Below are 14,428 nucleotides of genomic sequence, written 5' to 3'. Positions count from 1 at the left end.
CAGGCGAGGTGAAGGGGCAGTACAGCCTAATTCCCCCCGATTTGACTCCTACATAACGTGTCATCTCGCTCAGATTAGTCTCTTTTGTTCTCGGTCCTCGCTCGCACTCCCCTCCCTCCCCGCCGTCCTCCCCGTTTGGCCGTCTCTCTCAACACACGCAGACACCGCGTCACTCACAGATCACACAGCAATACTGATGGATATTTTCATTCATGCTATCTTGTAAATGACTTCCAGGGACGTGTGGGGGAGGCGAGAATGGGGGAAATATAATGCATCACTCAAAGCCAGCGTGGGCGATAACCCCTGCCCCCCTCCGCCCCCACACCCACCGCAACCCCCTCCTCCTCCCAACAGCTCATTCAGCCCATAGTCGATAACAAGCCCACCCTGGGGTTACAAACACACACACACACACACACACACACACACACACACACACACACACACACGCCCTCTTCAAAAAACAAAGCCTGTGATGTCACATGAGCTCTCAGTTTATATAGACAGCAGGTCTTCTACAAATGGCCTGGTGGCTGTAAGGGCCATTTAATATCTTTTGCCACCCTTCTTTTCCTTTTGCAAAGCAGTAAGATAAAGCACAGTCAGATCGATGACTCAGCTGACACGAATACATAAATAACAGACGTGGCCTGCCACTGAAAATGCTTAGTACACACCTTTTGTAAGAGAAAGCCCACTTTGGTTTTTGTACATGGAGCAGCATGTTTTTAATGATACCGGTGAAATATTACTGAGACTTGTGTTGTTTTTTAAATGTTGTCTCATGGAGGAGCACAATGCAATAGGGTAGCTCGAAACATTGATTCACCTCCGAATCGTGATTATTTTTCTTTTTTCTTTATTTTGATTTTAAATAGATTCCTAAAATTATTTGACAAGAATCGATCTTTGAAATTATGTTTTTGCAGGGGTCCATCCCAACGATTACTCACTGTGCATGTTGGTAATACTGTACATCAGTAGCCAAAAGGAGCTTTTGCATAAAATGTTTTATTATAATGTTTATACTAGTGAGAGTATGAAAATTCCCTATCACAGTTATTCTGACCAACATTTTGGGTTAGCATTGAAGTTAAAGTACCAATGATTGTCAATTTGTCCTCTGCATTTGACCCATCCCCTAGTTCAGCCCTTGGGAAGTGAGGGGAGCAGTGGGCAGCAGTGGTGCGGGAATCATTTTTGGTGATTTAACCCCTAATTCCAACCCCTGATGTTGAGTGCCACGCGGGGAGGTAATAGGTCCCATTTTTATAGTCTTTGGTATGACTCGGCCGGCCGGGGTTTGTACTCACAACCTACCGATCTCAGGGCGGACACTCTAACCACTAGGCCACTGAGTAGGTTACTGCGGTATTGTTGAATATGCTCAAAAAGTACTTATACACACACTGAAGTCTTTAGATTTAAAAACAAAACTAAATTAAATATAACCACTGTTTAAAAGCCCACTATTTTGCATGTCTTATGCCTCATTGATAAGAAAGAGTATTCTGGCAGGTGTTGCGGCATTCTACTCTGTTCAGGGGTCCTTAAACGCATTGTAAAACAAACTTTTGTGTCAGTTTCCTCTAAAAATATATTGATCTCTCTGTTCTAGGAAAGCACAGCTTGTAGGTTGAATTTGCTCAACTGAATATATTTGGCCTCGCCAGGTCAATACCAATTTGTTTGCCCATACCAGATTTTTTAATGTCAATGTGAACAGTTTAATTCAGAAGTTTTCATACCCGACCTAAGCCTCTTTCGTATGTGGATGGATATAAATCAAGTATATAGAATAGATAGAATTGTTTGTCTCTTAAAAGAAAACTGCACTTTTTGGGAATTTTGTCTATCGTTTGCAATCTTAATGAGAGAGAAGAAGAGAAAAATGTTGCTATTTTTGCATTCTAATTTGCAAAAATGGCCTACCCCCCGAATGCAGCTGAGAAAGGCGCCGACGACCCCAAAAGGGACAATCGGTAGAAAATGGATGGATGGATGGCCTCGTTCTTGGTGCCTAGCAACACAGCTAATGGGACCAATCCATTCTGTGACCAAAATCAAATCAATCAATGTTTATGTATATAGCCCTAAATCACAAGTGTCTCAAAGGGCTGCACAAGCCACAACGCCATCCATCCATCTTCTTCCGCTTATCAGGTCGCGGGGGCAGCAGCCTAAGCAGGGAAGCCCAGTATTGTTATTGTTATATGTTCTTTTTTATTTCCATTTATACCCCCATTATTTACTTTTTACTTTTTAAATTCGATCTCAATTTTGTACACTGCTGCTGGAATTTGAATTTACCTGAGGGAACTCTCCTGAAGGAATCAATAAAGTACTATCTATCTATCTATCTAGCTAGCTAGCTAGCTAGCTAGCTAGCTAGCTAGCATCCATCCATCCATCCATCCATCCATCCATCCATCCATCCATCCATCCATCCATCCATCCATCCATCTTTAATCAATCATAACTATTAATTAGCTTTTCATCATAGTCCTTTGAGAATGTTGAGTCAAATGTCCAGCTATAATAAAGACCAATACTTATTTGTACAACAGCTTGTGCAGTGAAAGGACTGCACCAGGTGGAGCAGCCATCATTAGCCTTGCCAACCCCCACCTCCTTTCTTCTTCTCTGAAGTGGCTCGCTGTACTTTGTCCATGGCAGTGTAAATGTTTTTGTTCAGGAAACGGTGAGGGGTAGGCGGGGGTGGTTCATGACCAGGCCATACCCCGGAAGTCCTATTCAAGCACAGCCTCACACCAGGCCTCTTGACCACCTTCCTTGCACACTTTTTGACAGGGCATGGATTTCCTCTTTTTGTTTTGCAGCTCTTGATATGTATATATTGTCAAACTTTGTCAAACCAGGTTAGACTGATGGCTGGGGGCGGGGCAGGGTTACCGCGGGTATTGCTCACTGGTGTATAAACGTAGTGGAACAATAGCATAATTCCCCTTGGGCGTAATGTTTTCTTTGGAAAGGCAACCTTGTAGCGCGCCGAAAGTCCTTAATCCTATTACTCGCATTCCAATTGAATTTGACTCAAGGAGGAAAAAATGTATTTTCAGCAGAGGTAGTAACAGCACTCCAAATAATTTCTCACTAAGTTTGACTGCATCAAAAATAACAAATTCCTCAGAAAGTGTGAACACCATTTCCTAAAATTATTTCTTTTTGGTCTTTCTCATGCAGATTGTGTGTACATTGAGAGTCGCCGACCCAACACTCCCTACTTCATTTGTAGCATTCAAGAGTTCAAACTGGTGAGTAGCTGAATTCCTGTCTGTCCTTCTTGTTTGTGTGCGCTCACGCCATTGCTCTGATGTGCTGAAACATACTGTCGGGTCGCCAAAACCAGGAAACAAGTTGCTGTTTTTTCTAGTAAGGAAAGACTGCAAGGAGTAACCAAACTGAAAAAGGTATGGCTGCAGAAATGAGATGAGATGTGGATTCTCTTTTCAAGGGTAAGAGATCATTCGAATGTAGCACAGTGGAAGCGCAATTACAATTGTGTTGGCATATTTTCACTTATTTTACTTTAATTCATAATTGGAAAAATAAAATCTTCACAAAAGACAAGGTTTTAGGTTTTCATTTAAGGCTACATCGGAGTTATGGCTGCCCTCTGAGGGCCCCTTGTAAGAATGAATAATATATAAATAGAAATGTATGGGGATTCACCTCATGACACTATCACACAATTTCCTATGCATTTGATTTAGAGCTGCTACAATTCATTGAAGAAATCAATTCATTCAATTAGAAAAAAGCTTAGATTTCTATTTTGTGTGCTTTGGGTGTAACCAATAAAAGTGTATAAAATCCCAACTGTATGGAGTGCCCGGAACTTGAAATATGCGGACATAGTTTCCACATCACCGCTGCAATAGAGCACATATGAGAGTATATACTATATCAATGTCTTTTTTCAAATAAACATTTAGAGTAGGAGTCAAGTCCTGGTCATCCACGGCAAGTAGAGCACTTGGCGTTCCTGTACAACAACAACAACAACACCACCACCAAACCTTTTGAAAATTGAAAACTTTGGACCACCAATCACAATATTTATTACTAGGACTTAAGATTAGTTTATTTAGGGCTTTGGACTCATGTTTAGGCATAGCAACCGTAACATAACTTAATAAAACTCTTATCTTTAGTTTACGCATAGTTCTACGTTGTAACATTCACTATATAGTAAATAATAAACCTCATTGTGAATGTTGTCTGTCTGTCTGTCTGTGTTGGTCCTGCAATGAGGTGGCGACTTGTCCATCCGAATGCAGGCGGGATAGGCTCCAGCACCCACATGATCCCCAGAGGGACAAGCTATAGAAAAGGGATGGATGGATGGCATCACAGAAAGTTTCTCAAAAAAATATGTTCAAACAAACCGTTTACGAAGTGGTCGCCGCATACACCACCATGAGCCAACTCCACGATATGAAAGCTACATGTTTTTGCGAGCTATTTACTTTGATGTGCTTTCGCAATTTCCCTGACTTTATTACCTTTACACATAAACAACTCATTTCAGGACTCTATCAAAGCTTTTTCTTTTCTCTCTATTTCAGGGGTCGGCAACCTTTACCACTCAAAGAGCCATTTTGACCCGTTTCACAAAATAAAGAAAACTATGGGAACCACAAGACTCTTTTGAAATTTAAAATTAAATAACACAGTGTACAAAGTTTTTTTTTTCTTTGTTTTTTGTATTAACCAGTGGTCTCAGACACGCGGCCCGCACCTTAATATGAAAATGTAATATTAGTGCGGCCTGCAAGTTTTATTTGAATGCCACTTGACAACATCACATTTGCCAACCATCTCAATTTTTCCGGGAGACTACTGTGTTTCAGAGCAACCATTCTCTCAACTGTCTCCTGGTTTTCACCCAAACAACAATAATAGGAGCGTGCTATGATGACAATGCGTTTAGCGCCCTCTACAACCGTAACAAACAGCTTACAAGCCCATTCTCATGTTGTATGAGGCTTCTGCAGACACACATAAGCGACTGTAAGGCATAATTGCTCAACAGCCATACAGGTTACACTGAGGGTTGTGATATAAACAACTTTAGCACTCTTACTAATATGCGCCACACTGTGAACCCACGCCAAACAAGAATGACAAACACATTTCAGGAGAACATCCGCTTTGTAACACAACATAAACACAACAGAACAAATACCCAGAATCCCATGTATCCCAAACTGTTCCGAGCTACATTATACCACCAAACCCCGCCCCCCCAACCCTGCCCACCTCAACCGACGCGGGGGGCATGGGGGGGTGTATAATGTAGCCTGGAAGAGTTAGGAATGCATGGGATTCTGGGTATTTGTTCTGTTGTGTTTACGTTGGGTTACAGTGCGGATGTTCTCCCAAATTGTGTTTATCATTCTTATTTGGTGTGGGTTCACAGTGTGGTGCATATTAGTAAGAGTGTTAAAGTTGTTTTTATCACAACCCTCAGTGTAACCTGTAAGTATGCCTTGCAGTTGCTTGTGCTTTGAATCAGCAGCCGCACACTAGATATGGCTGGCCGGCACTCAGATAGCATAGTATTAAAGCTTACGAGACGACATGGTGAATGCCACTAAGAAAAGGCATTGAAGCTTAGGGAAGGCTATGCAAAACAAACAAAAAAAAACTGAACTGGCTGCAAAGTAAAGAAACACAGAATGCTGGACGACAGCAAAAACTTACAGCATGTGGAGCTGAGAAGGCGTCCACAAAGTACATCCGTACATGACATGACAAGCAACAATGAAGAATATCAACATTGAAAATAGTCTTGATTGCTAAAACAAAACAGGTGCCAGGAATAACGCTTTAAAGAAGACATGAAACTGCTACAGGAAAAGCCACCAAAATAGGAGCGCAAGACAAGAACCTCAAATGCAACACACAAGAAAACACCAAAAAACTCCAAATAAGTCACGGGGTAATGTCAGAATTACGTAGGCTTTGATGGCATTGTCCTTGAAGTCTTTACGGTGCATTTTAGTAAGGCATATTTTTGAGCGTGAGCACCCCCACTGACCTTGACCGCAAACATCTGTACAGCTTGTGCTAACATCAGGGATGTTGTACTGTTCTCCTCCTACCCGCCATTCTCTTTAAGAGGTGGAGGAGCGACAGGTCGTGACAGTACCTTTTTTGAGACAAGAGCTATTGTGATGTATGGTTATGGTTATGGTTTGAATTAATATCCAACACTTGTGAGAACAACTTTTTACCGTCAATATCGGCTGCTGAGTTTAATTTTTATATGTTTTCTGCTGGTGGTGTGTCCCCAGATTTTTTCAGTGAAAAAAATGCGACCTGACTTAAAAAAGGTTGAAAAACACTGCTCTAAATAGCTGAAAAAACACATGCAACCTGACTACAATTATGTAAGCAGTAAACATCCACTATTCGATTAATTACAGCAGCCACCTTTCACAATCAAAACAATCAAAACCTCACAAGCACACAAGCAAAAATGCCAAAACACAGATGCTGAGTGTGAGAGCAGGCCAGGCGGTGTCCAAGAGAGGGAGGGCAAATCCAGCACGGCACATACAGTATGACCTAGAATGAGGTCACCCTAAGATTCCCTCAAGATGTCAGTTTCCAAATACAGCAGTATATGATCAATATGTGAGCCTGCTGCTACCACGGATCTTTCGCTGTCTTTTAGTAGATTGTCCGTTTAAGTACGCCACTTAAGGGCTTGGTTTGAGTCGCCCACCCCCAGGGGGCCCAAATAGCAGCTACCAACCTGCCAGGGGGCGGATAAGAGGTCAACCAAAAGCCCTTTTGGAAATACGTGCATCAATATAAACATAAAATTACGTATTTGATTTTTTCTTGTGGCCCTTTTGTGTTTTTTGTGAATACATTTGGCTCTGAAGGTCGGTTGTTTTTTTTGTTTTTTTTTAAACAAGCAAGTCCTGTAGTGGGGCACTTGGGAGGCACAACAGCATGCTTTTAATCGGATTCCAGCTTGAGCTTGCTCAGACGGGCAGGACACCCATACACGCATTACCCACACATGTGCACCTTGACCATAGCACAAGAGGCAGGGCTAGATACAGATGATTGTCCAGGAGGAAGGAGATAGAAAAACAAAAAGTCAACTCATGGAGCTGACCTTTCCGTCACTTTGTGTCTCTCACCCTATCAGCCCCCCTCCACCTGCAATTATTGAACAGCCATCTGCATGCTTGCGTGTGTTTGAGCAGACTGCACCATGTCGTCTTACACTACAACAACAAACCCCGCTGACTCTCCCAAACAAGTGGATGTTTTTTAGTGTCGCCTGACTGGCTACAAAACACAAAAGCATCGCTGCAAACAGCTTTGGAAAAATGTCTTGTTTACTCTGCTACACAAACTCCTCTTTGGAGGATAATATCAGATGATTTCGGATGTAATTGCACATTTTGCTCGGAAGTGCCCTCTTGCTTGTAAAGCTGAAATGTACCCCTGCACTCAAAAGTGGGCCACATAATTCTCCCTCAGCGGGGCTGGGAAGCTCTCAGACTGCTCTGTTGTGGAAGCTAATGGTCAAAATGTTCTAATTTTCTCCTTTTGCTGCCACATATTGAAAAGAGACAAGTTCCTCTCGTTAGATGTCAACACTCTGTATTTACTTCTCATCTTGACATTCTTCCCTAAATCTATCTCTGGCCTCCACTTCCTATTATGCTGAGTAAGCTATTGATCAGCAGTGGGCTTTGAAGGAGTCGCAGACGGGGGGTAGAAATTTCATTGGCCCCTGACCAAACAACCTTATCAATATCTTTTCTCTCCCTTTTTCTCCATATTGCCTTGGTCTGAATGAAGCATGGGACTGTGCATGAGGAAGAAAGAGGATTGAAAACCTGCCCCCTTCCTATTGTCGTCTTTTACTCATAGGGTCTTTTCCACTTGCAGATGACTCACCAGCTTGTCGTTACATGTCAGTGCTGCTTCTGCTTCTTTGCCTCTCAACACACGCAAGCACACTGCCAACAATAACATATGCAACAGTAAATCCATTCTCCAACATAGGACAATCATCTTCCACTCGTTCGGTGTCCTCTGCAGTCCTCACACTGTGACCTCTCCCACACATTGATCTAACTCTATAGACTTCACTTCACTCTCTTACTGCTGCAATGCACAGAAACAACAGAGACAAATAGGATGACATTTTAAACATGATTGAATAAGATGAGCAGAACTTCAACATACACATTAAGAATGCCATCAATAGTGTGGGATACATTGTTGTTTAATTATGTCTTTGAAGCAATTGAGGCAAAATAGAGTGTGCTACTTGACAGCAGCCAGCAGAGGCGCTGTTGATTCTAAAAACATATTCTGCTATTGTTTAAATGAACAAAATACAATTTGATCGAGGCAATTATGGTTAATCACTATCAAACTGATGTTTTTTTTATATACAGTATCTCACAAAATTGAGTACACCCAATGCATGGGTATGGTTTACATTTTAACAGATACAGGTGCCAAACCTTCAAGCATTTGTTGCAGGAGCCTAAATCTGCATTAGTTTAGCATCAATGGCAAATTTTTTTTTTAGTCTACTTACTAAGTTTCGTTACCCATTCTTAATACACCTCTCACATCTCAGCAACCTTTTATGATACAGTATATCGTTTCAAGATACATATAAGTTAATAGTAAATCTATACAGTAGTACCTCAACTTATGAGCTTATTTGCTTCTGTGATGGCATTTTTAACGCAAAACTCTTGTATCTCAAATCAACATCATACATTGAAATTAATTAAATAGATTCAATTGGGAGTTTGGCCCAACCCAAAACAGCACAGTTTTAACATTTTTAAATTACCAAAACAAACGTCTTTATAAAACAATAATGTATAAACACAATACAATAGAATGTACTACAGATAACTGCAATAGTTTTGAAGTCCATCCATCCATCCATCTTTTACCGCTTGTCCCTTCCGGGGTCGCGGGGGGTCGCTGGAGCCTATCTCAGCTTCATTCAGGCGGAAGGTGGACAAGTTGCCACTTCATCGCAGGGCCAACACAGATACACAGGCAACATTCACACACTAGGGCCATTTTAGTGTTGCCAATCAACCTATCCACAGGTGCATGTTTTTGGCGGGGGGAGTAAACCGGAGTAACTGGACGGAACCCACGCAGTCACGGGGAGAACATGCAAACTCCACACAACGATCCCAAGCCCGGAATTGAACCCAGGACTACTCAGGACCTTGGTATTGTGAGGCACACGCACTAACCCCTGGGGCACCGTGCTGTAAAGCATTCACCTTGGAGAGTGGACTTCTCCAGGCTGCTTCACCGTCAAACACACTATCTGCATATTCTCCATTTGTTCATGGATAAATGTCTGCTGTTGAGGTATTATATTTACAGTCATGGCTGGCGTTAACTCATTCTGCTTCAGTATGGTGCAGACTCACAGTGATGTGCTTTAATTGCTTCACCAAGTTGGCTACACTAGATAAATCAATCAATCAATGTTTATTTATATAGCCCTAAATAATAAGTTTCTCAAAGGGCTGCACAAGCCACAACGACATCCTCTGTTCAGATCCCACATCAGGGCAATGAAAAACTCAACCCACTGGGATGACGATGAGAAACCCAGATCATGTTTTGAGGATTTCTTTGGATCAATGAATATCATCCACTTATTCATCACACTCACTTTCTTATTTCCCATTGTTGGGAAAAAAAAAATAATGCTAACGAGTAAGACCAGATGTTTTGGTTGTATCTAATGGGGTTCACTGCGACATTTGCTACACCAACTAATGGTCTCCAATTTTTTGCTTGCGACTTAAAGCATAATAAATAGCCGATAGACAACTATTGTTTCAAACACTCTCAGGCTGAGGTATCACTGTACTGATATACACGCTGTACACTGACATTTCATTTTAATAACACTGTTTTGTCATTCCCTTGAGAGTCTATACTATAACAAAAACGGTTCTGAAATGTGAGATGTGTAGTTTGAAATGTAGTGTGTCTGGAAAAGGACGCTGTCTGATGTGATCAGTGAGGTCAACTATCAGGTAGGGCTGGGCGATATGGCCTTTTTTAATATTTCTATATTTTTTAGGCCATATCGCGATACACGATATATATCTCGATGTTTTTTCCTTGGCCTTGAATTAACACTTGATGCATATAATCACAGCAGTATGATGATTCTATGTGTCTACATTAAAACATTCTTGTTCACACTGCATTAATATATGCTCATAAGCTTTCATGCAGAGAAGGAAATCACAACTAAGTCAATTGACCAAAACTGTATTTATTAAACAGTTATTAAGCATTGGCACAAACATTCATGTCATTTCCAAAACAAAAAGTGCAAGATTGTCAGAGACCTTTTAAGTGTCAAATAAAAATGAGCTGCATAATAGGAAATCAAATAGTATTTGTCCTTCGCTATGTGGTAGGTTACTACGGAAGTTATTAAATTCTGTTGTTGACTATTTTTTTCATACGGTGTTGATCTGGAAATGTTTGCCTCTGTATTTTGATGGTGTGGGCGTGTGGCACAAAATGGAGATGTTGACATGCGGAGTAAACACTCTTCATTCTCTAGCAGGCTACTTTTCAAATTATGCTACATGTTAGCAGTAATGCTACTTTTTATAGCAACGCTTTAGCGCCACACTTGACAAATTACGGTTGTCTGTTCGACATATTCCCACTGGAAGCCAAACCACCGCCAGACGATGGACCCCTTGCTGTTTTTCTTGGGAATTACTTCTTCCTTCATTCGCACCTTCTTTCTCTTGTATTACCACTCGCATGGCTCCGCTAGCATCACAGCTAACGTTACCCACTCTGCTACCTCTCTGCTCCTCGAGGGCGTATACGTATGTCATCAATCAATCAATCAATGTTTATTTATATAGCCCTAAATCAGAAATGTCTCAAAGGACTGTACAAACCATTACGACTACGACATCTTCGGAAGAACCCACAAAAGGGCAAGGAAAACTCACACCCAGTGGGCAGGGAGAATTCGCATCCAGTGGGACGCCAGTGACAATGCTGACTATGAGAAACCTTGGATAGGACATCAGAAGTGGGCAACCCCCGCCCCATACGTATGTGACGTATGGGGCGGCATAGCTCGGTTGGTAGAGCGGCCGTGCCACTTGAGGGTTGCAGGTTCGATTCCTGCTTCCGCCATCCTAGTCACTGCCGTTGTGTCCTTGGGCAAGACACTTTACCCACCTGCTCCCAGTGCCACCCACACTGGTTTAAATGTAACTTAGATATTGGGTTTCACTATGTAAAGCGCTTTGAGTCACTAGAGAAAAGCGCTATATAAATATAATTCACTTCACTTCACGTATTATGTGACGTGTGTAAGAAAGTGCGCTTGTTGTCTGTGAGAAGGAGAGACAAGAAAGAGTGAGAAGAGCCTATGTTTTAATGCCCGCAGCTAAAAGCAACTGCGTATGTATATTAACTTATATGTATACACTCTGTGTATACATATAAGTTAATATCGATATATCACCTAGCCCTACTATCAGGGTTATTTGGACCTAACAGTGTCTCAACAATTTCTTTTTGATGAGATTAGTGCACCTGACCTGCTGTGGTGTTTAGAAGTGTTAATACATGCATTTGCTATTTGTTTTCTAATGCTTGACGTAATAAAAGATGCACACATAGGCCTGTGTGTGAGAAGAAGCAAAGACATTGGGTCTGACCACTGAACTTACTGCCACCATATCTGCCGATTGACTAGGGTTTTAACCAGCCATCCTTCTTCCTCACCTTAATTGTCTCCTCCATCTCCATTTCTCTCTCAATCTCATTTGTCTGTTCCTGCACTACAGCTCCCCACCCCATTCCCCCACGCCTTTTTATCTGCCGTCACTCACCTCCCTCCCTCCCATCCTATGTTTTCATCATTGTGTCCATGTCCTCAACACTCATTGACCTCATACCTCCTCTGCTTGCAGCTAACCTCATTTGCTGTTATTGGCTAAGTCAGCTGCATTTACCCTGCCTCCCTGCCCTCCCCAGTTCCTTCCCTACATCCTCTCTCCCAGCATCCCTTCCCCCTCTCCGAACCTTCCTTTGCTTATGAAGCGATTGCAGTGTTTCTGCCTCCATGCCAACATACGTACCTACTGCCTAATTACACCACCATGTGCAGTATTAATTCTGTTAGCCTTGATGGGGTTTCATTCAGTATCTATTGGGTGAAAGGTGGCTTTGTGTATCAGCTATTGACATTTAAATGTGTCTAGTGAAAATGTGCTGATGGACTGTGTTTCTGTAGGCTTCCAGCACCATGGGTATTTGTTACTGAAGGATATTAAGGTGTATTATTGTCCTTGTTGGGGTGTTATTTAGTGAAAGTGTTTCTGGCTCCTATTCAAGATTTCTGCTCACGGCTTTATGATGACTGATTAGTATGAATATTTATAGTTCATCATCAGGACTCTAATGTAGCAGAGACATTTTTGCTTTTTATTGAAAAAATACACACAATTAAAGATACCTGACATTGCCTGATCTCATGTTATTTCAAAGATGAGTCAAAATGGTATTGCTTCTTCAGTTCAGTGGTCCTCAATAGAAGGACGCGGGCCACATTCAGCCCACAAAGGCTTTTACCCCAAATAATGAAACCACTTAGTCTCACTAGAGAACGGCTCATTCATGCAGTAATTCCTCCGCTTTCAGGGAGCAACGGCAAATCGTACATTTACACAGCAGTAGCAGACGACGACTCAAGAGAACACATTAAGACTTGGCACAGCCTATTATTATATTAAATGGGGGTATGCATTGTAACTCTGCTCTGAACTCCCAGGCAGTACGCATTAAAAGTGAAAGACAGGATGTGTTTTTTGCGTAATGCATTTACTCTGTAATCAAATACATTAAACCCTCGTCTATCGCTGTTAATTGGTTCCGGATCTGATCATGGTAAATACATTTCCGCAAAGTGGGGATTATGAATTTTAAATCAAATATGTTCATAGCAAGAGGATAAACAAACATGTTTACAACTTTATAAATAGGGTATGTTGGAATTGGGGGTTAAATCACCAAAAATGATTCCCAGGCGGGGCCACTGTTGCCGCCCACTGCTCCCCTCACCTCCCAGGGAGTCAAATGCAGAGAATAGTTTCGCCACACGTAGTGCGTGTGTGTGACAATCATGGTTACTTTAACTTTTTAACTTGATAACATTATGATAGCCCTCTGGACATGAAACAACACCCATAATTTTAATCCTATTAATCCAATATAGTAGTGCTTCCGTCCGGCTCCTAAGCCAATTAGCCGCAACAATACATATCGATCTCAATTGAAAGAAAATATTGTTATTATGTGTTTCTTAAATCGCCCAGATATTTGTGGAAGTAGGCAGTCCTGCGTTTGACTCGTGGTAGTGTTAGTGAACAAGACTTCTGTTTTTTGGTAACACTTTACCAGGGGTGTCCTAATTGCGGCTTGTGGACCATTTGCAGACTGCGATATTTTTTTTTTTTTATGTGCCTTCTGAACATAGTAGAAATAAAACAAAGGGGGGGAAATGGTAAAGGCAGTCATTGCACAATGTAATGACAACAATTCTAATGCATGGACGGATGTAATTGAGAACTTTTGGTTTAGGTTAATATCAAATGCTTAACAGGGTTATATTAAAGAACATTTTAAGCACATCTAAAGATGTGTATGTAGGAATGCTACAAATGTTATTACCATGCAGTCCAATGTGGTTAACATAATCAAATTATTATTGTGATTTAATTTAAAATAGTATTATGTGCTGTCAAATGCCTAGTCTTTTAATTAGATTAAACACACTTCTGAATTTGGATTGATCGTCAATCAATCAATCAATGTTTACTTATATAGCCCTAAATCACTAGTGTCTCAAAGGACTGCACAAACCACAACACAAACCACTACGACATCCTCGGTAGGCCCACGTAAGGGCAAGGAAAACTCACACCCAGTGGGACGTCGGTGCCAATGATAACTAAGAACCTTGGATAGGACGAAAGCAATGGATGTCGAGCGGGTCTAACATGATACTGTGAAAGTTCAATCCATAATGGATCCAACACAGTCGCGAGAGTCCAGTCCAAAGCAGATCCAACACAGCAGCGAGAGTCCCGTTCACAGCGGAGCCAGCAGGGAAACATCCCAAGCGGAGGCGGATCAGCAGCGCAGAGATGTCCCCAGCCGATACACAGGCAAGCAGTACATGGCCACCGGATCGGACCGGACCCCCTCCACAAGGGAGAGTGGAACATAGGAGAAAAAGAAAAGAAACGGCAGATCAACTGGTCTAAAAAGGGAGTCTATTTAAAGGCTAGAGTATACAAATAAGTTTTAAGGTGAGACTTAAATG

At 41.7% G+C, this 14,428-nt stretch overlaps 1 protein-coding gene across 7 annotated transcripts in view; it reads left to right on the top strand.

The window, feature by feature from the left end:
- Window positions 1-14,428, top strand: part of rerea (arginine-glutamic acid dipeptide (RE) repeats a) — a 346,862-nt gene that overhangs the window by 190,715 nt on the left and 141,719 nt on the right. For all 7 annotated transcript variants that reach the window (XM_061903965.1, XM_061903966.1, XM_061903961.1 and 4 more), the window contains exon 3: window positions 3,208-3,278. In XM_061903965.1, the coding sequence (XP_061759949.1) occupies window positions 3,208-3,278 (71 nt within the window). The remainder of the gene's footprint in view (window positions 1-3,207; window positions 3,279-14,428) is intronic.

The sequence above is a fragment of the Nerophis ophidion genome, linkage group LG06 (genome assembly GCF_033978795.1).
Source record: "Nerophis ophidion isolate RoL-2023_Sa linkage group LG06, RoL_Noph_v1.0, whole genome shotgun sequence".
In the NCBI taxonomy this organism is placed as follows: Eukaryota; Metazoa; Chordata; class Actinopteri; order Syngnathiformes; family Syngnathidae; genus Nerophis; species Nerophis ophidion.
Note: the sequence above shows the minus strand (reverse complement) of the source record. Positions and strands in the feature narration are given on the sequence as shown.